The following is a 20,548-nucleotide window of genomic DNA, read 5'->3' as shown; positions in this document are numbered from 1 at the left end:
CGTTTGATAGCACCACTCAGTGTTACATGCCATACTTGTTCCCTCCAGAAGGCTTGTAGTCGAACCACTTAACTTTGCACTTATAGACAGAAGCGAAAACAAGGCTCAACATGGTTTCTGGAATCTTGGAACATATATTCATTACTGGACACAAGGATTCTGTGGAAACAGCTAGACAGGGTAATGAATTAACTGGCGCAGATGATAAGGGAGTTGAAGAATATAATATACAGTGTATGTAGCAGATTTACAAGAAACAAAGTGTTTAATAAAGTATAATGAAGTAGGAAAGAGTATATTGTACTGATATCCGTTAGACCTATCCCAAGTAGTAAATGTAGCTAGGTGAAGGCATTACTCTTGTGCTCCATGGGTCAGCAATATCAGAATGGAAGGCAGGAGGATATAGATGAAAGACTTGGTTCAAGAGTACTACAAGTATTGGTAATCATCCTCATGACTACCTTCACTATGATGTGTTGGTCTCTTGTTATGCCTCCACCTTGCTGCTAAAGATAAGAGAAAGTTTATGATATTATTCAGCAAGCACTCTGAAATCCAACAAGAGTGGCATGTGTTATACTTGGAGATTGTAATTTCCATATAGGTTAGAGGTTGAGTGAGTGGCATGATGTTAAGGGCCGATCCAGTAAATAGTTGCTATCTTTTTTCTTTCTGTCAATGAAATGGTTGTGGTTTAAGAAAAGAAAAAGGCAACCCACAAGCAACATCCTAGCACTAAACAGTGGCACTACATTGATTTTGTGTCTATGAGAAGGCATCAGTACATATGCTATGTTTGCAGTGTTGAATGCAACACAGATCATATGTTATGAGTTATGAATGGAGTTATTTGTTATGCTTAAGGCTAGTAAGAAGAGTAAACAAAACTGTGGCATTGAAATGAAGAACTTTGATGTAACAAAGTTTGGAGGGCTTATATATACTGTTGATGAAAAAAGAAATGTATGTAACTACCAGAGGATTGTATGAGAAGATGATGTCCCAAAAGTTAGAAGACTTATTGGAGAATAGTGACGTAGTGGAACAGAGGACTGTAACAAGGTTAACATTTTGTGTGTGTGTGTGTGTGTGTGTGTGTGTGCGTGTTTGCGTGTGTGTGTGTGTGCTGAGGTAGAGCAAGAAAAAGAGCACCTGATTGATTTAAGTCATCATGACTTGAACCCAGAAAGAAATCTTAAACAAGAAGCGGGAAAGAATAATGACTGACATTTGGGGAGAAAGACAAAGAATAATTGGTCCCTGATGTGGGTGATGAACTTTCAAGAATGTGGACAACTTAGTAGCCACTATCCTCTCCAGTATCTTGGCTACCACAGATATTACAGCAATAGGCCTATAGTTATTAGGAACATTAGAAGCCCCTCCTTTATGAACTAGTGCAATATGTGATCATTTCCACTCCAATGAAGCAACACCAGTACGTAGAGATTCATAGTAGAGGATGGTAAGGGACTCAGCAATTTCACCAGCAATCTCTCGAAGTAGTGAGCAAGCAGACCATCTGGATCAGTAGACTTAGCAACACCAAGAGAAGATAGGTATGAAAAACATCATCAACAGAGATAGTGTCAAACTGAAAGCTGTCAGCATCATCAATACAATCTGGTAAAGGAAAACAAGCTGCATCCTTGTGACCATCAGTAACAGCAACAGTTCTAAAAAACTCATTGGTGGAGTTTTCACCTCCGAAATGGCAGCACAGATGTGCATGGTATTGTATTAATTCCATCATCACAGCATCAGAAATCTTCTATTGATGATTCAATACCTTTAAAGCTTTTGCTTTTGACAGGGATGATTGCCACTGTGAATATTCAACCTTAGCTTGACACATCAACATCTTCAAATCAGCTTTATGTCTCATATAAACAGTGTGGTCTGTATCCGAGCGTGTACATTCAAAATGATACTTTGCCTTACATCAGCACGAAACTACATCAGTAATGGTTTCAAGGAGGAGTTTACAATGCCGGGTTAGGACACTTAGCATAAATTCCATAACATTACATGCTGAAGACTGTGCTATTAGAGGCTGTGTTAAGATCAGGACCCAGAGTCCAGAGAGATGTGATGTAGAAAGATTTTAAAGGCATTGAAAGTTGATGAAAGTGGATGGTATGAGGAAGCGACAACATCAAGAGGAAAGTGGACAGTAAAATGGACAGTAAGTTTTTGTGGGGATAAGTTACGACCATTATTTTGATGGCGGTAAAGTTTCTGTTGCAGCTAGCTAGCTACTAATGAATTAAAAGTGGTATGTGAAAGAGTTCCACAAAACAATTACCAGGAAAAATGATAAATCATAAGTTGAGGCCAGTATATTAACAAAAGAAACTCCTTTTCTGCTCTGAAGAACGATTAAATACCACACATGGATCTAGTCTCGCCCCCAGACCACAAGGAGGGGCGGACGCTGTTAGCTTAACGAGGTGGTTATACTGAGGATTTCCAAATCTTTGCAACGTCTAAGCGAAATGCGTTCACGTGCACTTATAGCACGTGAAATTACAAACACCTGTAATATATGATGATACATGTATGACTGAATGAAACACTGACACATGAGTTTAAATTTAATATAAAGCATACCGGTTGTATCGTTCACCAGTCAGGCAGGAAGTGACGTAAAGGATCACGTTTTTCGTATAGGCGTGTTACAAAGATTTGGAAATCCTATTACTGTAGAGTAGTATACGGTAGAAGTACCCGCGAAAAAAGTGATTGTGGGTACAGATAATGGAAGAAGACTTGCACGAGCTTCTCAGGCAGGAAGATGAAGAGGCATCGTTCGCTGACAAGTACGCAGAGGAACTCGAAATGATGGATGGGATGGAAACAGGTTGGTGGTGGCAATGTTATGATATGCGCCTTTATTATCAGTTGTATAAATTAGATTTTGTGCAGCCAAGTTCACAGCCTGTTTCTTCATCTCGTAAGTCGTTAGGCTACTATGGTGAGGGAGCTAAGGAGTCTCTAGATGAAAGTCCTCTGCCACCTCTTCCCTCCAGTAATAACAACAGTCTTAGTAGTAGTGGTAAGTACGTGTGTGTGGTGTGTATTGTGAGCTGGGGGGTTTGCTTTTGCTTGTGTGTGTTTTGTATAGCACATATAAACCAGATTTCCTTTTATGTGTTAATTTTGACTAGCTCAAAGGTTTGCCCAATCTCCTTCTGGCGAAGGAATCACAAGACCTCAAGGAGAAACTCCCCAAAGGAAAACCCATTGTATTCCCAAGACAATGAACAATATAAGAACATCACAGATGGACCATAGAGTACACGAAGGCCGTCATGTCTCAACCATTGCCAGTCTAGTTGAGAATCATGTAGAAAATGATATATCACACTGTGAAGGGAAATCTACGGATGTTTACAGTGAGACTTTGTCTCAGGCAAGTAAACCACAAAAACATGCATTAACTGGTGATGAACAAGAAATTACTGATACAAACGCTGACCTTGTCATCCCTAGACCAGCCAAGAGGAGAAGAAAGCTTATTGTTAGTGACAAGTCTGATAATACTGCACCAAAACAGCAACAAGAAGTAGAGAGTGTTGTTGAACAAGAAGAAGGACACACAGTTATGGAGGAAGTAGCTACCCCCACCAGTAGCCAGCAGATTGATGAAGATGGTGGTAATATAGTTGAAGGACTGGCCAAGTCAAATGACCAATTTCTGACATCAACACCAAATGATCTACCTGGTAGTAGTATAGTAGATGATTCTGGTACATTTATTACTCCATTAACACATCATCACTACAAGCGACGGAGAGTATTGCGTCGGGAACCAGTTGGAGCTCATGTGACTGTCACATCATCAGATGGTAGGCGGGTGTACCTGCGTGTTACCGAGGAGTCAGTACTACAGGACAAAATAAACAAGAGGAAGAAGAAGTACCAATTGTTGTCAGTGCCTTTCTACCAACTAAGACATGAAGTAGAAGCTAAGGTTTAGTACATGTGTGTTGTACTGTACTTAGTGTCATTGTATGTGCTTAATTTGAGGTGTACTTTGTGTTTAGAAAAACTGACTGTTCTGTTTTTGTTTGTAGAAGAGAAAGAAGCTGCTTGATGAATCTAATGAAGTGATTTCTTCACTAAGGAGAAGGTATGTAACCATGTACAAGGTGCAAACTATTATAAAAAAGCATTTGTACATGAACACCAGAGGGGTAGGACATGATTGCATTCATACTAATCAAATTATGTAGATCTCGAAAGTGCTAGTAAAAGGTATTTTATAGAAATGCACTTCTTGCACAACTTCTTGTACATGATCATAGCGATATATTATACGGTTGGATATATGTGATTGCTGTAATCCTCGTGAGAAATGTGTGACCACCTTCCCATGTCATTTAAAGTTTCTCCATGATGGAACTGTTTCTGATGGTAAAATTCTCAAGCACAGATAAAGTAGAAAACCCAAGTATTGGTTGTGATTCCCACCATCAGTATTTTCTACAGAATCCACATGAAATGTTTTCTGACATAGTAAATTCTTTTACTAGTTCCTACCCCTCCTGCATGAATACTCTGTGGATTTACTGTATGTATGTGTGTGTGTGTGTATGTATGTATGTATGTATGTATGTATGTATGTATGTATGTATGTATGTATGTATGTACATGCATAAAGGATTTAAAGCATGAATGCTTCCATCAGTATGTATGTATCAGACGAAACAATGTCTCGTTATTTTCTGAATATTGAAATGTTAGTTATCATTTTAACTGTATACAGTATACTTGTATGTACAGCTGTACATAAGAGGTGGCGGTGTGTATCGTGTATTGTTTATGCGTGTGTTTGTCCAGTGCATCTAAAGATGGACACCGCTCAAAATCAAGTGATGTGGTTGTCACTGGCGATACTGCACCGGCTAAACGGCAGCTCTGGGTGGACCAGTACTCACCTCAGCACTTCACTGAACTACTGAGTGATGATGTGAGTGATGCTATAGTATGTACGCGTTGAGCTGGATCCCGAAAAACAGTTAAAAATTGAAAGTGGATTTTTTCTCATGGGAGTAAACTTTTCAGCCAACCTGCAGCAAAGTTGTCAATAACAGACACGTATGGTTTGGTTCCACTACAATTTTGGGAAAAGACTGTAATAGACGTTGTACTATTATGGCTTCCCCATAGGAAATGTATGGTGAAAATTTTAATTGGCTGTTATTATTATGTCAGACATTTGAACAGAGAAAATATTTTTAGCGGGTCAAGCAGTGCTACAAATGAGCCAAATTTCAAGATCATGTGTAATTGCATCACCATGAATTATTAAATGTTTTTGAGGATCCAGCTCAATGTGTACATACTATAGCTAGTTCTCCTACAACATTGGTTATTCCTTCAAGGAGTGTTCAATTGTCTCTACTCATGTGGGCACTTGAAAAATGAGGACACGTGCATGACACTTTGTCCCATAGTATTTCTTTGAGCCTTTAGTATAAACTGACCTGTAAAATCAGGAAAATCTGGACATTTTGGGTTAGTACCAATCAAGGTACCCATATTACAAAGCTTGGAACCCTCACATGTGTAGTGAGCTCTAAGAGTACCTTATCTCCCTATCTTCCTCTTTAAGCAGGTGGCTACACTATGCAGGTCACATAAATGGCATATTTGGCGGTGGCCAGTGAACTGGTGCTGTATATTAGGCCTTTGTCTAAGGATACTAGAGGCAGTATTTGTATCAAAAGGGATAGTGTTAAGGGCAACCTAAATTTGTGGAATTATGTATGGAGAGGATATTTCGCTTGTTTATTGGTTGTCTAGGGAACCAATCGGACATTGTTGGCATGGTTGAAACTATGGGATGGTGTCGTGCATGGCAAGGCAGTAGTCCGAGAGACAAGCAAGAAGAAGGAAGAAGATCCAAAAAAGCCCGCCAAGAAGCAGTGGATAGAGTACAAAGACCCAGAGACCCTTTCTACTATAGATGTAAGTGATGCAAACGCACATGGTACAAGTGAATGTTGACGACTTGCTTTTCAAGTCTATGGGGACAGATCTACTTTACACATTTCATGAGTAACAGTAGAGTGTTAGAATAAACAAGCCTGGTGGTCTAAATCAGAACTATTTATAATAAAGTAGTAGTAGCATGCTTTCAATTTCTCTTCATGTCTAATTTGGAAACCTAATTTTAATTTTTTTTGGCACGTGTTTTCAAGAATCTCTGTTCAGTGTACTAGGTACACCTGTTTACACTGTATGAACATACATATGGGTTGTATTAACTTTTTAGTGTATGATTTCTTGTGTGGTTCAGCATGTTCATATGATTCCTAATATAGGCACTTGATCCTACCAATAGGCCAAAGTTAAAGGTGAGTGGAGTATTGCTGTAGTGTAGACTTGTACAGTGGGGCCTGTGTACAGTGGGGCCTGTGTACAGTGGGGCCTGTGTACAGTGGACATCAGTTGGACAGTTGCATAATCTACTGTATGTTCATGCTTAGAAGGTTACAGTGTGTGTGGCCTCAAAGTGGTCATGTGGTCACTTGGATTGGTCATAAGGTGTCACACAGGTTCCACTGTAATGTCTTGTGAAAGTGATAATGTTGTTTTTCTTTTAGTTGGCTCTCCTTTGTGGTCCCCCTGGGCTTGGGAAGACGACACTAGCTCATGTAATCGCTCGTCATGCTGGTTACAACGTTGTTGAGATGAATGCCAGGTATGGTACGTATAGGATACTTCATAGCAAAATGATTATATAGTGATATGGAGGCTTGTGTGAATTATACATGTACTTTGGGACCTACGTGACATGGTCACTATAATGAGGTGGTCTTATTAATGAGGTCATGAACTATGTTTGGGACCTACTTGACATGATCACTATCTTGCATGGTGTAGTGATGATCGGAGTCCTGAGGTGTTTCTACGCAGCATTGAGGCAGCCACGCAGATGAAAGCAGTGCTGGCACCTGATAGCAGACCAAATTGTCTGATAATAGATGAGATTGATGGAGCTCCCACTGTAAGTACACACATGATATAAATTGTACTGTTATACTGGTTTTATACTGGTTTTCGTACATGTGTATCATTGGGGGTTACATCTTGATGAAAATTTTTTGGACTGGAAATGAATTAAGCACAAGAACCGCTAAAACTACAGATGATTGATTTTACTGTGTGCATTACATGTGTGTGTGTAAGAGAGTACATACTTCATTCATCCTTTAATGTAATGGTGTGAAGTGTCCATTATTTCACCCTAGGCTGCTATCAACGTACTGCTGGATGTTATCAAAACAAAAACAGGAGGTCAGTTTACAGTTGAATTTCATCTGTGTATGCAAGTAGTGCCACTACCTCTGTACTGTACTTTCTGTTGGAACCTCTGTGTACATAATTCTCATTTGAAGGTACAGTAGGATGGTTTATTTTATTTTTATTTGGTTTTGGATGTTAAACATTTTATAAACAAGTACAGTAGATCTGTGGTATGTAGGAGACATAAAACATCTTGATTATCCGAATGATATATTGGTACAAACAATGAAACTTTGAATATACACAAATAGGCTTTTTCCAAGCCATCCCATCCATTCTTAGTGGAAGTGGGATATGAAATGTATTGAAAGCTATAAAGGATACATTCACAGTAAACAGTGTGTGTATTTTTATAGTACCAGGGAAGAAGGCCAAGAAAAGACCACAGATGTTGTCAAGACCGATAATATGTATCTGCAATGATCAGTGAGTCAAGGCCACTGTTCATACACACACCATGCTGTACCACAATATGTGACCGAATTTGACAAAACAAGGCTTCCACACACATCCACTTTTATGACTTTGAAATACCATAACTCAGTGTAGGAGTATGCCATTAGTTTCAAATTTTGATCTGGTATTGTACTATGCTGTGGAAGGACTTTGTGAGAATTTTAGACCAATAGCTTGCTGAGTAGTCAAGTTACAGCTGGTTAAAGTCAGAAAATTGGATGTGTGTGGAAGCCTTGTTTTGTCAAATTCGGTCACATATAGTCATTGTGACAGGTGCTGTAGTTATGTGTAAAGTGTTTTATTTACAGTGACTGGTACAAATATTTGTTCTACACGTGTACAGTATGAGACATTAAGCTGGTCCTATGCAAAGAGTGTATTAGTATAGTGAACAAGCCTAAACTGTGAAATGTACCTACACTGTATGATGAGAATAAATGATGCTGTATAGTATGTGATTACAAAGTTAAAAGCAGATAAACAGAGCAACTGTGAGTGTGTGCACAGGTGATAGACTAGTATTACTATAACCTTTGTGTAGTGAAATCTGTCTCTTCCAGGCCAACATTAAATAGGTGGCTTTTGTTACTTTGTGTATCAATAACATATTTGTGGATTATTACAATGGCTAAATTATACAGTGACCTGATTAAACAGTGCCTCTTTTGTAGGTATGCCACGTCACTTCGTCAGCTCCGCCAAAACTCGCTGGTGTTGACATTTCCTCCGACGAATCATTCACGACTTGCCACCAGGCTAATAGAGGTTAGTTAGTTGATGGTAGTCCAATGGCTGGCTAATGTATCTGTTGTGAATACCACACATCAGACTGAGTACACTTATACTGTATGTAAAGGTCCCACCTTAACTTTTTAAGTAGGTGATAGGCAGTTAAGTGATGTACAGTGGAACCTCGAACACCGATTAACCGAACTCTCGATTATCCAAACACCAAATTTTGACTGCTCAATTGGAGTATTTTGTCAACAAGTGTATGCTTTATTAGAGTAGTTGAGCAAAGCTCTGTATGTAAATGTATGGAAGTTTGATTTTACACACTATTTGATTATATGAACACCCTTTCCCCCCAATTAGTTGGATAATCGAGGTTCCACTGTATGTACTTTAACAATTACTGTGCTTTAGAAAGGACTCCGGGAACTACGCATGTTTGTGTATTAGTCACCTGGTCTGAAAAGTAGCCTTTGAGTTGGATAAAACGTAACTTTCCATGTGTTCAACTGATACCACATTAGAGGTACATGTATACAACTGACAAAATTTTAAATTCAACTGTTAATTTGTAAGCCTATTTATGGAATGCCAAGCTGTGCCGTTTGGAAAGAGTGTCCAAAGCATTTAAGTTTGAACCATTATAGTGAAGTCTGTGGTACATGGTATGAGTTATGGGTTGTTGATGGTTACAGATTTGTCGGAGGGAGCATCTACAAACAAGTATATCAGCCATGATGACTCTTTGTGAGAAGACGGACGCTGACATACGATCCTGTCTCAACACCTTACAGGTACTTCATTATGTTATCCACACTGATTGCAAATTACTGTCATAAATACCAAATTATGTACGATGGCCTGAATCTTGAACATCTTTATGAGTAGTTTGTAGGTTTAATACTATATGTTCAGGTTTAGTGTTCTATCAATAATCAGATTGGCAGAGCCAATATTTGCTGTGATCGATATCGGTTATTACTATTGCAGTACCAATAAGTAACTACTTATGCCAATTACTATCATCATCATAATGTGCTATGCTAGCACAATTTAGAGAATAGTTGGCTGGAAAAATGGCATTATTTTAACAATAGGCACAAGATATGTTAGTTATAGACTGAGTACCACTAAACTTATCACCTATCCATAAAAAAAGATTGAGATGCTCTTATAGAACAGTCAGTAAGTAATGAATAATCATATATAGCAGTCACATGTATATAGCTAACTTGGAAACCAAATATTATGCAAAATTTATATAGTCAATACCAGTATCTGTATTGGTGAAAAAATTGGTATTAGTATTGTGGACTATCAGTGGAACACTACAATTTGTTGTATTATTTGTGGTACTATAAAAATGCAAATTATAATCGAGTAGGAATAAATGACTGGACCAAGAACAAAATCTGTTAAGTATATTGTTAAAATGATAACAAATTCTACAAAAATATGTGCTTATTCTATACATATGTACATCAATCAGCTATACAATGTTACTGGTTGTTGTGTGTTGTGTTTAGTTTATACAGCAGAACTACAAGGAGCTTAGTGTTGCCACCATTAGCAATACTACTATTGGGCAGAAGGATGCACAGAGAAGCTTGTTCTCCTTATGGAAGCAGGTCTTCCACCTTCCTTCTTCGAAAAAGTAATATGCATGCACGTGCACCTACACACGCGTACACGCATGTGCACACACACACATACACGGATGCTTGCATATTACTTATACCAAGAGTAAATATTAGTAGCCAGGAGTACCGAATAGTGTAATGGCCTGTGATAATGATTGCGTGGAATAACAGATATTTCAGTAATTGACACAAAATGGTAATTTGAAATGTCTATGTGGCAACTGATCTTTGTTATATTCAAAGATGTGACATGACTCCAGTTCACTCAACAAAATGGTGGCACTAACGAGCGTGTTGTCATACCTTCAAGGATCCGTTTCCTAGTGCTAGAACTCTAACATTAACCATTTCCCTTTTAACGCTATCATGTTTTTCACTTGGTTCATAGCTGAATTTAGCTAAACATGATTAATGGCAGCATAACTGAAATATCCATGTTACTTCACACAATCATTTTTATCACAGGCTAATGTGCTGTTCAATGCTCTTGATTACTATAATTTACTATAATTTACTATAGTTAACACAAATGTGTACACTCACATGTGTACCACTTGCACACTCACAAAGCTCCCTTGTGGGACAGTAGTATACACATTGCACATGTAAGTACATATGCCCACACACGTACGAATAGCATTTAGGATAATGTACTGTGTCTCATTTCTACACATGGATAGTTAGTTATATACTATGTATGTACGTATACAGGAAGAAGTTTAACCAGATGCCATTGAGACAATCTGATGGTCCTCCTGGTAGAGACCAATATTCTGTAGAACCAATTGTCACTACTGCAGGTACTGTAGTGTAGTGTATCTTTGATCTATGACATAAGTATGGTGGAATGTTACTTTGTTGATAAGGTCACCTTACTATTGTATATATTGTTATTCCTAAAGGTGTCAATGTTTACATGTAATGAGACTTCACTATACATATCAGATCCCACACAATACTAATCACTGTACACTAGTTGTAGGCCTTACTACCGGTTAGGTATTTGTTGCTTTGCAACATGGAAAACCAATGGTTAGGATACTTGGTGACTATCACCCAGCATAACAGTCAATATTGATGTCCACTATCTCTGACCAGGTTTGAGTACTATAGAGGTTGTCCGTTTACGTCATTTTAAGTTAGTAACGGTTACTAGACACCATGTTTTTGAGGCAAGAATCAGTGGGACCCATATGAGAAAATGAAACTTTTTGTAATTTTGCAAAATTGAAGAAAGAGTTTGGGGTAATCGCTACATTGAGTGAGTTACTTATATTAATAGCCAATTGAAAAGCAGGAATAAAGAGGAGTGGGTTGACTTAGTGGTTCAAGCCAGTGAGCAGCGTTTAATGGCCCTGTTTCTTCCAACTGCGAAGCGATATTACTAAGCAATGAATAACATATAACAAATGCACCACAGCTGTCTTGTTTTCACTAGCATTCTGCAGCTTGTAACTCACTCTTGCCTCACACATTCATGAAGATAACCTGTAGTTGTACGGAAAATGTTTAGCGTGACGTCAAACAGATAACCTCTATACCATTTCAAGGCTCAGCAATAATTGTTTCCTGGTGATTATCATATGTGTATCCAATCCCCATAGTTCAAAGCTGCAGTGTTTATATAAGTGCTGTGTTTTAATTACAACAGGCTGTTAAACCAAACTTATGACTTTTATTTGACCCTCAGCCTCAGCGCCTTCGGTGCTTTGGGCATTTATAATGTTTTATTTGTTAACATTTAATTTTAGAATTTAATGTGCGTAGTCTCTTTGGTACTTTTAATTTATAAATGAAGTAGTGATAAAAACTAGTGAGACAAGATTATAAGAATGATGGTATTGCAACATAGCCCTGTGGGAAAATCCCTACATCAGAATGTCATAGCAATTATTTTGTTCTATTCTTGTCTCACTAGTTTTTATTGCTAGATCCCTACTTCCCTTTTAAACATGTTTAGTTTTTTTGTTTTTTTTGTTAAACTACAACTATGATATAGACATGTAACTGTTCCATCTAGCAATCAGAATATCAAACATGGCTGTTGTATTATGGTGACTGCTTTATTAGAATATCTCAGCTAACTGGATGATATTTAAGGAGCATGGTCTTCTCGTGTTCTAGTTTTTTTACCGTGCTGCTAATAAGAGGTGTGTATTTTATGATCAATCTCTATGAATACAGTTAGATCATTGGTGTGTCCCTCAATCATTATTGGTCCAGCTAGATTGTAATGGAGCATGTCACTCATATTGGTCTGGCTCAGGTTTGTAAAAGGTCCTCTATTGTGCAGGTACGGTGTCTACCAACTGTCTACCAGTATTACCTCTTAAATGGCAGATGAGCGAGTGAAATGATTTGATACTGAAAATTAACACCTTAGGTATAGTTTCATTTCATGAAGAAGATGGCCAGCAGATTGATGATTAAAGGAAAGGCAATGCGAAGAAGGCAGACACTTGTCAGAACCCCAAAAGGCACATCACACAATTAAGTATTCTCACAATATGGTGGCTGCACGATACATTGTTTAGCCTCAGCCTTGCAACTGTGGTCAGGCAGGCTGGCAGACTAAAATTTGAGTTTTAACGATTATTTCAAAATTCTATATCCGCCTGCCTGTAAGCGTTTTCTTGTTTTTAGTGCTGTATTTAATGTTAGATGGACTAATATTGTTCCGTAAAGATGATTTTTGTTGTGTAAGGTGTCCCTAGGATGACTTTTAGAGGTGGCATTTTGGATATCACCCAAGGAACAATCCCTACTAAACAGTACTACCGTGCTGTTTGATTATTGCCTCGTGTAATTTGTTATATTAAGTCATTACTTATTTCATCTTCAGAGACCACTCAGAACTTATCCACTAATGCTGTTCGGTTTCACAACATCTTGTCTGCTGCTCAGACCACAGGAGATAATGAAAAGGCCACTCAAGGTGAGATATAGTTGTGGGATTGTATTAACTAAGGTATAGATGTGTTTAATGAAGAGGTGTGGTCATAAAAATGTGCCACATGTGCAAATTACCAGCCATTTTTGTAGGGCAAAAGAAATACGATGAACTTATCAATCAAGCAACAATAAAATGGGTAGTTTGAGGACTAAAATCATTAATAAACTCAGGCATGGTAAAATAAGTTACTGTTCAGACACTAAAGTAAGTTTTTAGGAGATAATTTAAATTTCGCGTTCATAAACCAGCTGTACAGAAAAGTTGCCCTGTTATTCTATTTCAGCAAATCCTGAGTATTGATAAATTTAATACGTTACACTAAAATGATGTAATATAATGCTATGCCTTCTCGTTAAACCCATCTGTAGTTGGAATATTTCTGATTACTTCCTAACATTTGTGATGCAATTATGCAAATATTATAGATGATGATTTGTAGAATATCTACTGAAGAAAGTATATGAACTAAACTGTACCAGGAGCTTATGAGCCGCCGAAGGCAGCGAAGGAGCATGAAACTTATGCTGCCTGTTGGGTGCCATCGAAATCCAAATTCATTAGCGATTAGTTTCCATATAAGGAAAGTAAAATCTCATAAGTCGACGCCGTATACTAATTTTGCACGACACTCGTAGCAATTTATTCAAAAAATGTGACATAATTTGGATTGTGATGGAACCGAGTTTCATGCTCCTTCACCACCTTCGATGGCTCATAAGCTCCTGATTGTACACACAAAAGCTTTTTAACATAGTGCAAGTGTAGTGGCATACGTGTGTCCCCACACTGAGCCTCTGCAAGCTGTTTTGAGCTAGATTTCAGCTTGCGATGTGCCCTTTGTTACAGATTCTATATTTTACATACATTAGTTATTTGTGTGATATTACCATCCACATTGCAGGACTTTTTGAGAACTACTTGGACATCAAGTTCAAGGATCCCAACTTGGAAGCAGTATGTTGTAGATTCCATAACTTTAGTCTTTACCTATTGTATTTTGAAATAGATATCACTGGCACAGGATTGGTTAGAATTCAAGGACATACTACAGAGACACGTTAATGTCAACCAGGACTATTCTGTTGCCATGTACCACCATTTTCTGTGTGTAGCATATCACTTCCTATTTGCTGCCCCCTCTAACCCCAAAATACGATACCCTCACAAAGACTATGAGGTAAGTGTGATGTGGGTTTAAAAATCAGTAGGCAAAGTGTTGTCTTGGATTATGAAAGGAATTGATAAAGCCAAGCTTTCATGTTTGAAGGATTATTTCTGTAAGGTGTTTTAAAGTTCTCAAGTCATTTAATCACAGTAGGACTATAGTTAAGATATTCAAATCCCAACCTTGATCATCTGAACAATAGGACTGATTGTTTTATTAGAGTATTTGTTACCTGGTGTTGGAAATGATTAAACAGAGACCTGTGTTGGGCTTTATTTATCCAAGCTAATTAACTTTTCTGAACACTTTTATATTATACTGATGTTTGGATAATGAAAGTCCCACTACATCATGTGATTACAATTTTTCAAGAATTATAGTAGCAGCATAGTGTATTCATGTGTACCATACATAATCATTGCAGATTGATAGTACATACTCGTTCTCAGGTAACGCCTTTTTCACTTTGTTTGTATTTACAAATATTACTTGTAGCCTGTAGTCAGCTTTCTAAATCATTTTTCGTTAATACACAGGAATTTGGCTAGTGGTAAAACCTGCCATTAAATTTAATCACAATGAAGTGTGTGCATTAATGTGATGTACCGTATCAAGGTATTCTCCACTTGCAGGCCAGACAGGCATTGCAGAAAAACGATCATCTCGTCGGTGCAGTGCTAGCTGATGTTCCTCCACGAGTGAAGTGCTACCTCAATGCCAGAATGGCTGTCACCGAACTGCTACCTCCCCTCCTAGAAATCATAGCTCCTAATCTAAGACCTGTGAGTTGTGTTGTAGTCAGACTCACATCAATAACTGAGGTCTCTGATACAACTATTGATAAACAACATAATATTGTGTACATGTGCTATTACTCTCTCTAATGTACACTAGACAATTCAATCTTTACTAAGGTTTGATTACTAATTGTATAGACAATCTTTCCAGGGGCATAGCCAGACTTTTGGTGATGCTAGGGCCTAGTTGTATAGTATTAAAGACCAAAAAAAAAAGGTGACTACCTGCTAACAGTAGTTGCCCTCCACCGACTATACCTTATTTGTAACTACATTGTTTGCTACACTGCTTTTCTGAATACTGTGACTGCTTTATTAGAGTGATTGACTGTTCTATTAGAGTATCTCGATCTTCGTAGCTACACAATTATTGATGGCCCGGGTTCTGGATATGTCTCTGCACCTTCTATAACTTTTAGCCAAACTATTTACTATCTAAAGAATGATACATTATGCATCAATGTCAGACCTCAGGGGCGTAGCCAGGATTTTTTGAAGGAGGTTCCAACAGCAGTATTGCGTTACCAGAAACAGAGGTCTGGGGGCACAGCCCCCATCCACTGAGAGACTTTAATGAATTGAAACTCAGCAAATTGCTATATTTTAAGTACATTAAGTACAGTACATATAAGTGCCCCTGGGATGAAGCTAATACTAGATAACGCTACCAAGTGGAAACAGACAGCATAACACAGAGACACATATAGACATCTGCAAGTGATAGTTATCCCACTAGTATAGGAATTAGAATCCACTGATACAACGACTTACAATCAAAACATTATAACTACAAATATGCATAGTATGGATTCATTTTGCATGCCCAAGTAATGAAATTACTGGAGCTCTATGTCTTTATACACTGCACACCAAAGCTATAGCAGTATAAGGTCATGCTCAGTTTTGCACTTAATGTTAGAATGTCTGAAAAACTCCACATGGATATTTATAGGTATGTTCTGTTAGAGTATACGTGACTGCTCCATTAGAGTATATACCTGACTGCTCTATTAGAGTATATTGATCTTATTAACAAGTTTTCAAGAGGGCTCATGTTACCTCTGTAAATCCTTCCTTGAGAGATGAATGCAAGTTCTATTGTTGTGCTGTGCCATACACTATTACTCACTCATTTTGTCCTGCCACGTGTTAGGGTCCTCAGTACTGTAATGTAAACTCAGAAGTCTAAATTTTACAGGAGGGGTTCCTGAACCCCCCTCCCTACACCCTTGGACCTAGACAAATGGTCTTGGTATAACAAAACTGCCTTATTAATGAGCTATAGCACATGCGGTCAAAAGTACACCTTAGAATTAGGGCTGAGCGATACTGCCATTTTAGTATCACGATCAATACTAAAGCCACTATTCACGATACTGAATAGTTCACGATACTTACAAATAAGTCAATCATAGCTGGTGCTACATAGCATATTGCTCAGCATTCCTGCAGGAAGTCCTTATAGGTGATAGCAAACTAGCCACTATCATCATTGTTTACAGTAACAGTTATTGTAACACATGCTTTGAGGTTGTTATGGTGTTCACACCTCTCTGCAGGGGAAACCAGATGGGTGGACTTAATCATTTACAAGGATTCTTAGCCTAGTACTGCATAACAAATGGATTTTTCAATGACAATAATGTACAGGCATGGTATCACGATAGTTAATAACAAAATATCGCGATATCGCGATATATCGCTAAAACGGTAGTATCGCTCAGCCCTACTTAGAACCCCCATCTGTACTTAACATGGCCACAGTAATGAGGTGGTCTTATTTAAGAAGTGGCTAGTTTTGGTGTACAACTGAGTGTGCACTGTATGAAGTATTTTGATATACAGGAAAACATACGTAGATCAAACACAACAGTTCAAAACATTTTCTCTACTGTTTTAACTCTTTGTGGTACATACTTTAGATGCTTGGTTGTGATATGTAGGTTTGTTGTACTTCTCATAAAGTAAAACTGTTTTTGGTACAGGTGAATACACAATTGTACAGCAGCAAGGAGAAGAGTCAGCTGTCAGATTTAGTTGATACTATGATTGCCTGCAACCTCACGTACAAACAGGAGAAGGCACCAGATGGACAATACGTCTACGTCCTTGAACCGTAATACCTTGTAGTATAATGAGTAACTATTTAAATGTTGGAGTTTTACTCTACACGAACAATTTTTGAAGGGTATTGATTTTCAAAAATTCATAAATACAATAGCTTTAGCGAATTGGAAAAGAAATCATTGTGTAGGGTGTTATAGTGGAAATAAAAAAGAGGGAGGGTTCATGAAAATAATATGTTGTTGCATATATGTGATGTACTTTCTGATAACTTAATGCATGACAATTGTATAATGATATGCTAATTTATTTAGTAATGTGGATGAAGTGGTGAGATTTTCTGGGCAGGCCCAGAGGAAACAGTTGACATATGCTACTAAACAACTGATAGGTCGTGAGGTAACATTTTTAGTCACTAATGTTGCTATTTAGTGATGGAGTGTCTTGTCAGATTGAGATGGAGAAAGTTAGAAGAGCTGAAGCATCAGTATACAAATCTGATAAAGAAGTCACTCCCAGGTGAGACTATGTGTGTTTCGTTTAACCAGTTGTGTTGTATTTCACTTGCTGGGTAGACCAACTATGCCACACGACCATGTAACACTATCTTTAATAGTGCAATTTTAAATTTTAACGTTCCAGTGATAAAACGGTGGTGAAACGAGGGTAGCTATTACAACATGGCTATATAGGAAAATCCCTACATTGGCAAATTACCACTGTCTGTTCAATGCCAAAGTAGGAATTTTCTCACATAGCTATGTTGTAATATAACTACATCATTCATATCTCTTGCTTCACTTGCCCTAGTTTGTTTTTTAAATTGTTTGTTTGTACTATTGTTTTATTTATTATAGCTTTGTAGCATGCACATACAAAATATTATTGGCGTGCATGTTGAAGGCAATATACTGTAGCGTAGCTACCATATTTACTTGGTTAACCACTGTGGTGTTTGTTACCTTGGTTCCAAAAAAATTTTTTTCTTTGAATTTCTTACAAAAAAATCTTATAAAAAATGACTCCAAACATTGATGTGGTGACTATTCAAAATCGGGCTCCACTTGATGCTTAAGTCATTCTTTACAAAATCAAGGGTGGCTATTGAAGGTGCGGTGTTAAACCAAGGAAATACGGTATGTTATAAACATGCAGCTGCATGTGAATGCTTTATTAGAGTATCTCAATCTCTGTTTGAACTACATAATAGAGTAAGGGGGTGTGGTTTACCATGTTTAGTTTTCTGCAGCAAGACCACAACTGCAATATTACAACTAGATCATTCAGGGGTGTGGTCACAGAGTGCACTGGTCATTAAGTACAAGGTATGTGTTCCTGATCATTTTGGGGATGTGGTCGGATCAATGATTGTGTTGGTTTTATAGTACATCTACTCGCTTAAGCACTGCAAATAGTTTTGTGACATCTAAATGTGCTCCTCTATGGAAAGCATTGATGCAAACAAAATTAATGCCTCAGTATAGTTTCCTTGCATGAAGAAGGCAACCATGTAATTGAAGCCTTTAAGGCAAAGCACAGAGGCAGGTATTTGTCGGAACCAGAAAAGCACATGCCACCAGTGAGGCAGGCAGGTGGATGAAAATACTGGTTTTGACGATTAAAAAAAAAATTCAATATCTGGCTGTCTGTGAGTATTTTCATGTTTTTAAGGATAAACTAAGGTTATTCCGTAAAGGTGATTTTCGTCACATATGATATTTCTATGATGGTTTTTAGATGTGACAATTTTAGCAGTGCCTGTCACTTTAGAGGGAACCCTACTAAACAGTACTACTGATAATTGTAAATCAGATCATGACTGCCTATTAATGTTCACACCCAATGTTTTGGACCAGCATTGACAAGCTTCCTAGTATATTTAGCTACTTCCTTAAAATTAAAATAGCATTAGTTAGAGCACTGTTAGTGAGTGTAATTCCCAGAGTGCCTGTGTATGTGGTCATATCTGGGTCACATCTGGTATTGTCACTCGGATCACCTACCGTAGTGTTCCCATACTTTCTAACACCAAAATAATATCTAGTGTGTATATTGTGTTTTTTTTTTGATAGTAAGAAAAAGTCTTCTGTTGTCAAGAGACCAACACGAGTCGAACCAAAGCCACTACCTGCCAAACATACTGAAATAGCAGTGAGTCAAATGCAGTGTATGCTTGTAGAATTATACTGTCGTTTTTAATAGCCGGCAAGAGATTTCTTTGGACGTATTATTAAACAGAAGTCAACAAATGGTCAGTTACTACACATTCATTACAAACGATACTTATAGTCCAGTACCTATGCCATAAACCATTCAGCTTGCACCAAATTTCTTATTGGGGAGGCATGTAGGCACTACACTGTTATTCTCATGCGAATGGTTTGTATTTGTGTTTGTTGTGTTATTTCAGAAAGTGGTCACCAACCAAAAAAGACTGGTCATGTGTTGTGGTTCAAGTTCAATGAGGGTTACTCCAATGCTGTAAGAAGAACAATCAAAATGAAAGACTTATTATAAATGATCCACCTCTTCCACACATTTACATGTACAGTACAGTAGATATAGCTACTTACTGTTTTATTTATTGTAGCTAAATACTAACAAAATGTACATATGAATAACTGAATAAGGACTTAACATCAGTTTGGTTGCCAGACTGATGGTTCCAGTTTGTGCCTGTTGCACGGAATTATTAAAATAAGACTAACTTACTGCTAATCAGGACTGCTGACAAAGGTGGGTTATTTTTATTCACTGCAAGGACTATTGCTTGTAATAATAGTTTATTTGTGCTTTTATATCACTGTTAGAATCACTGCAAACAGTCTGCGAGAGTGCATGCTGAACGACCCCACCCATTTAATATTCACTGACTAAATCTAGCTACAGTCAGGGGGGGCTGTAGCTCCCCCTTTCCTTTCTAAGTTAGTACTTGGCCAATAAAACCCTAAATCTTCTATGTGTATCAAAAGCAGATTTATTTCTGGAACTATGCATCACTACCAACACAAAAATATATCTATGTAACTGTATACCAGTACCTACTGTTCAACTCTGTTCCAGGAGAGTATAGCTTCCTTTTCCTCAAGAGTTCTTCAAAAAAACAGGTTCGATTGTGGGTTGCATCTCCAGTTACAAAAGTTTTAATTGTGGGCTTGTTTTTTATTAGCAGTGTTTTCCACTATGGCTATAAGAGGTGATTAGTGTTTAATGATATAAATTAATCAAAAAGTGTTAGTTGGTTTAATTGGTTAGAGTTATCAGCTTTAGTATAATATGTAGCTAGCTACCAACTCAGCCATTTAGCAAACTGCAGTCTTGGTACTTTGCAGCTATAGCATATATTCACCCACTTTTGTCTTGGAATGTAAAATCTGTGTCAGTTACCTTCTGATATGACCTCATGCTGTGGGTTATGGTGCTG

The 20,548-nt window shown here is 37.8% G+C and overlaps 1 protein-coding gene across 1 annotated transcript; it reads left to right on the top strand.

Annotated features, from left to right (window-relative positions):
* The first annotated feature begins 2,721 nt into the window (after nucleotides 1–2,721).
* LOC136251154 (chromosome transmission fidelity protein 18 homolog) lies at nucleotides 2,722–19,745 on the top strand. The gene is made up of 25 exons (XM_066043544.1): nucleotides 2,722–2,863; nucleotides 2,918–3,058; nucleotides 3,171–3,976; nucleotides 4,080–4,135; nucleotides 4,846–4,975; nucleotides 5,812–5,976; nucleotides 6,333–6,365; nucleotides 6,615–6,712; nucleotides 6,895–7,018; nucleotides 7,263–7,308; nucleotides 7,674–7,743; nucleotides 8,445–8,538; nucleotides 9,201–9,299; nucleotides 10,032–10,159; nucleotides 10,857–10,945; nucleotides 12,988–13,080; nucleotides 14,000–14,052; nucleotides 14,105–14,275; nucleotides 14,896–15,045; nucleotides 17,046–17,176; nucleotides 17,439–17,523; nucleotides 17,576–17,643; nucleotides 19,197–19,275; nucleotides 19,327–19,375; nucleotides 19,535–19,745. Exons 1-25 carry the CDS (start codon nucleotides 2,761–2,763, stop codon nucleotides 19,639–19,641), a joined length of 3,168 nt encoding a protein of 1,055 aa, XP_065899616.1. The 5' UTR covers nucleotides 2,722–2,760; the 3' UTR covers nucleotides 19,642–19,745.
* The last annotated feature ends 803 nt before the right edge of the window (nucleotides 19,746–20,548 follow it).

The sequence above is a fragment of the Dysidea avara genome, chromosome 3 (assembly GCF_963678975.1).
Source record: "Dysidea avara chromosome 3, odDysAvar1.4, whole genome shotgun sequence".
Classification (NCBI taxonomy): Eukaryota; Metazoa; Porifera; class Demospongiae; order Dictyoceratida; family Dysideidae; genus Dysidea; species Dysidea avara.
The sequence above is the reverse complement of the archived record's forward strand: the minus strand, read 5'-3'. Positions and strand labels throughout refer to the sequence as shown.

Excerpts from the sequence above, each read along its gene's own strand:
- LOC136251154 (XM_066043544.1), top strand. The coding sequence starts at position 2,761 with ATGGAAGAAGACTTGCACGAGCTTCTCAGGCAGGAAGATGAAGAGGCA. Across the intron at positions 19,276-19,326 it reads CCAAACATACTGAAATAGCA|CCGGCAAGAGATTTCTTTGG; the intron begins GTGAGTCAAATG and ends CGTTTTTAATAG. Across the intron at positions 19,376-19,534 it reads TAAACAGAAGTCAACAAATG|AAAGTGGTCACCAACCAAAA; the intron begins GTCAGTTACTAC and ends GTGTTATTTCAG.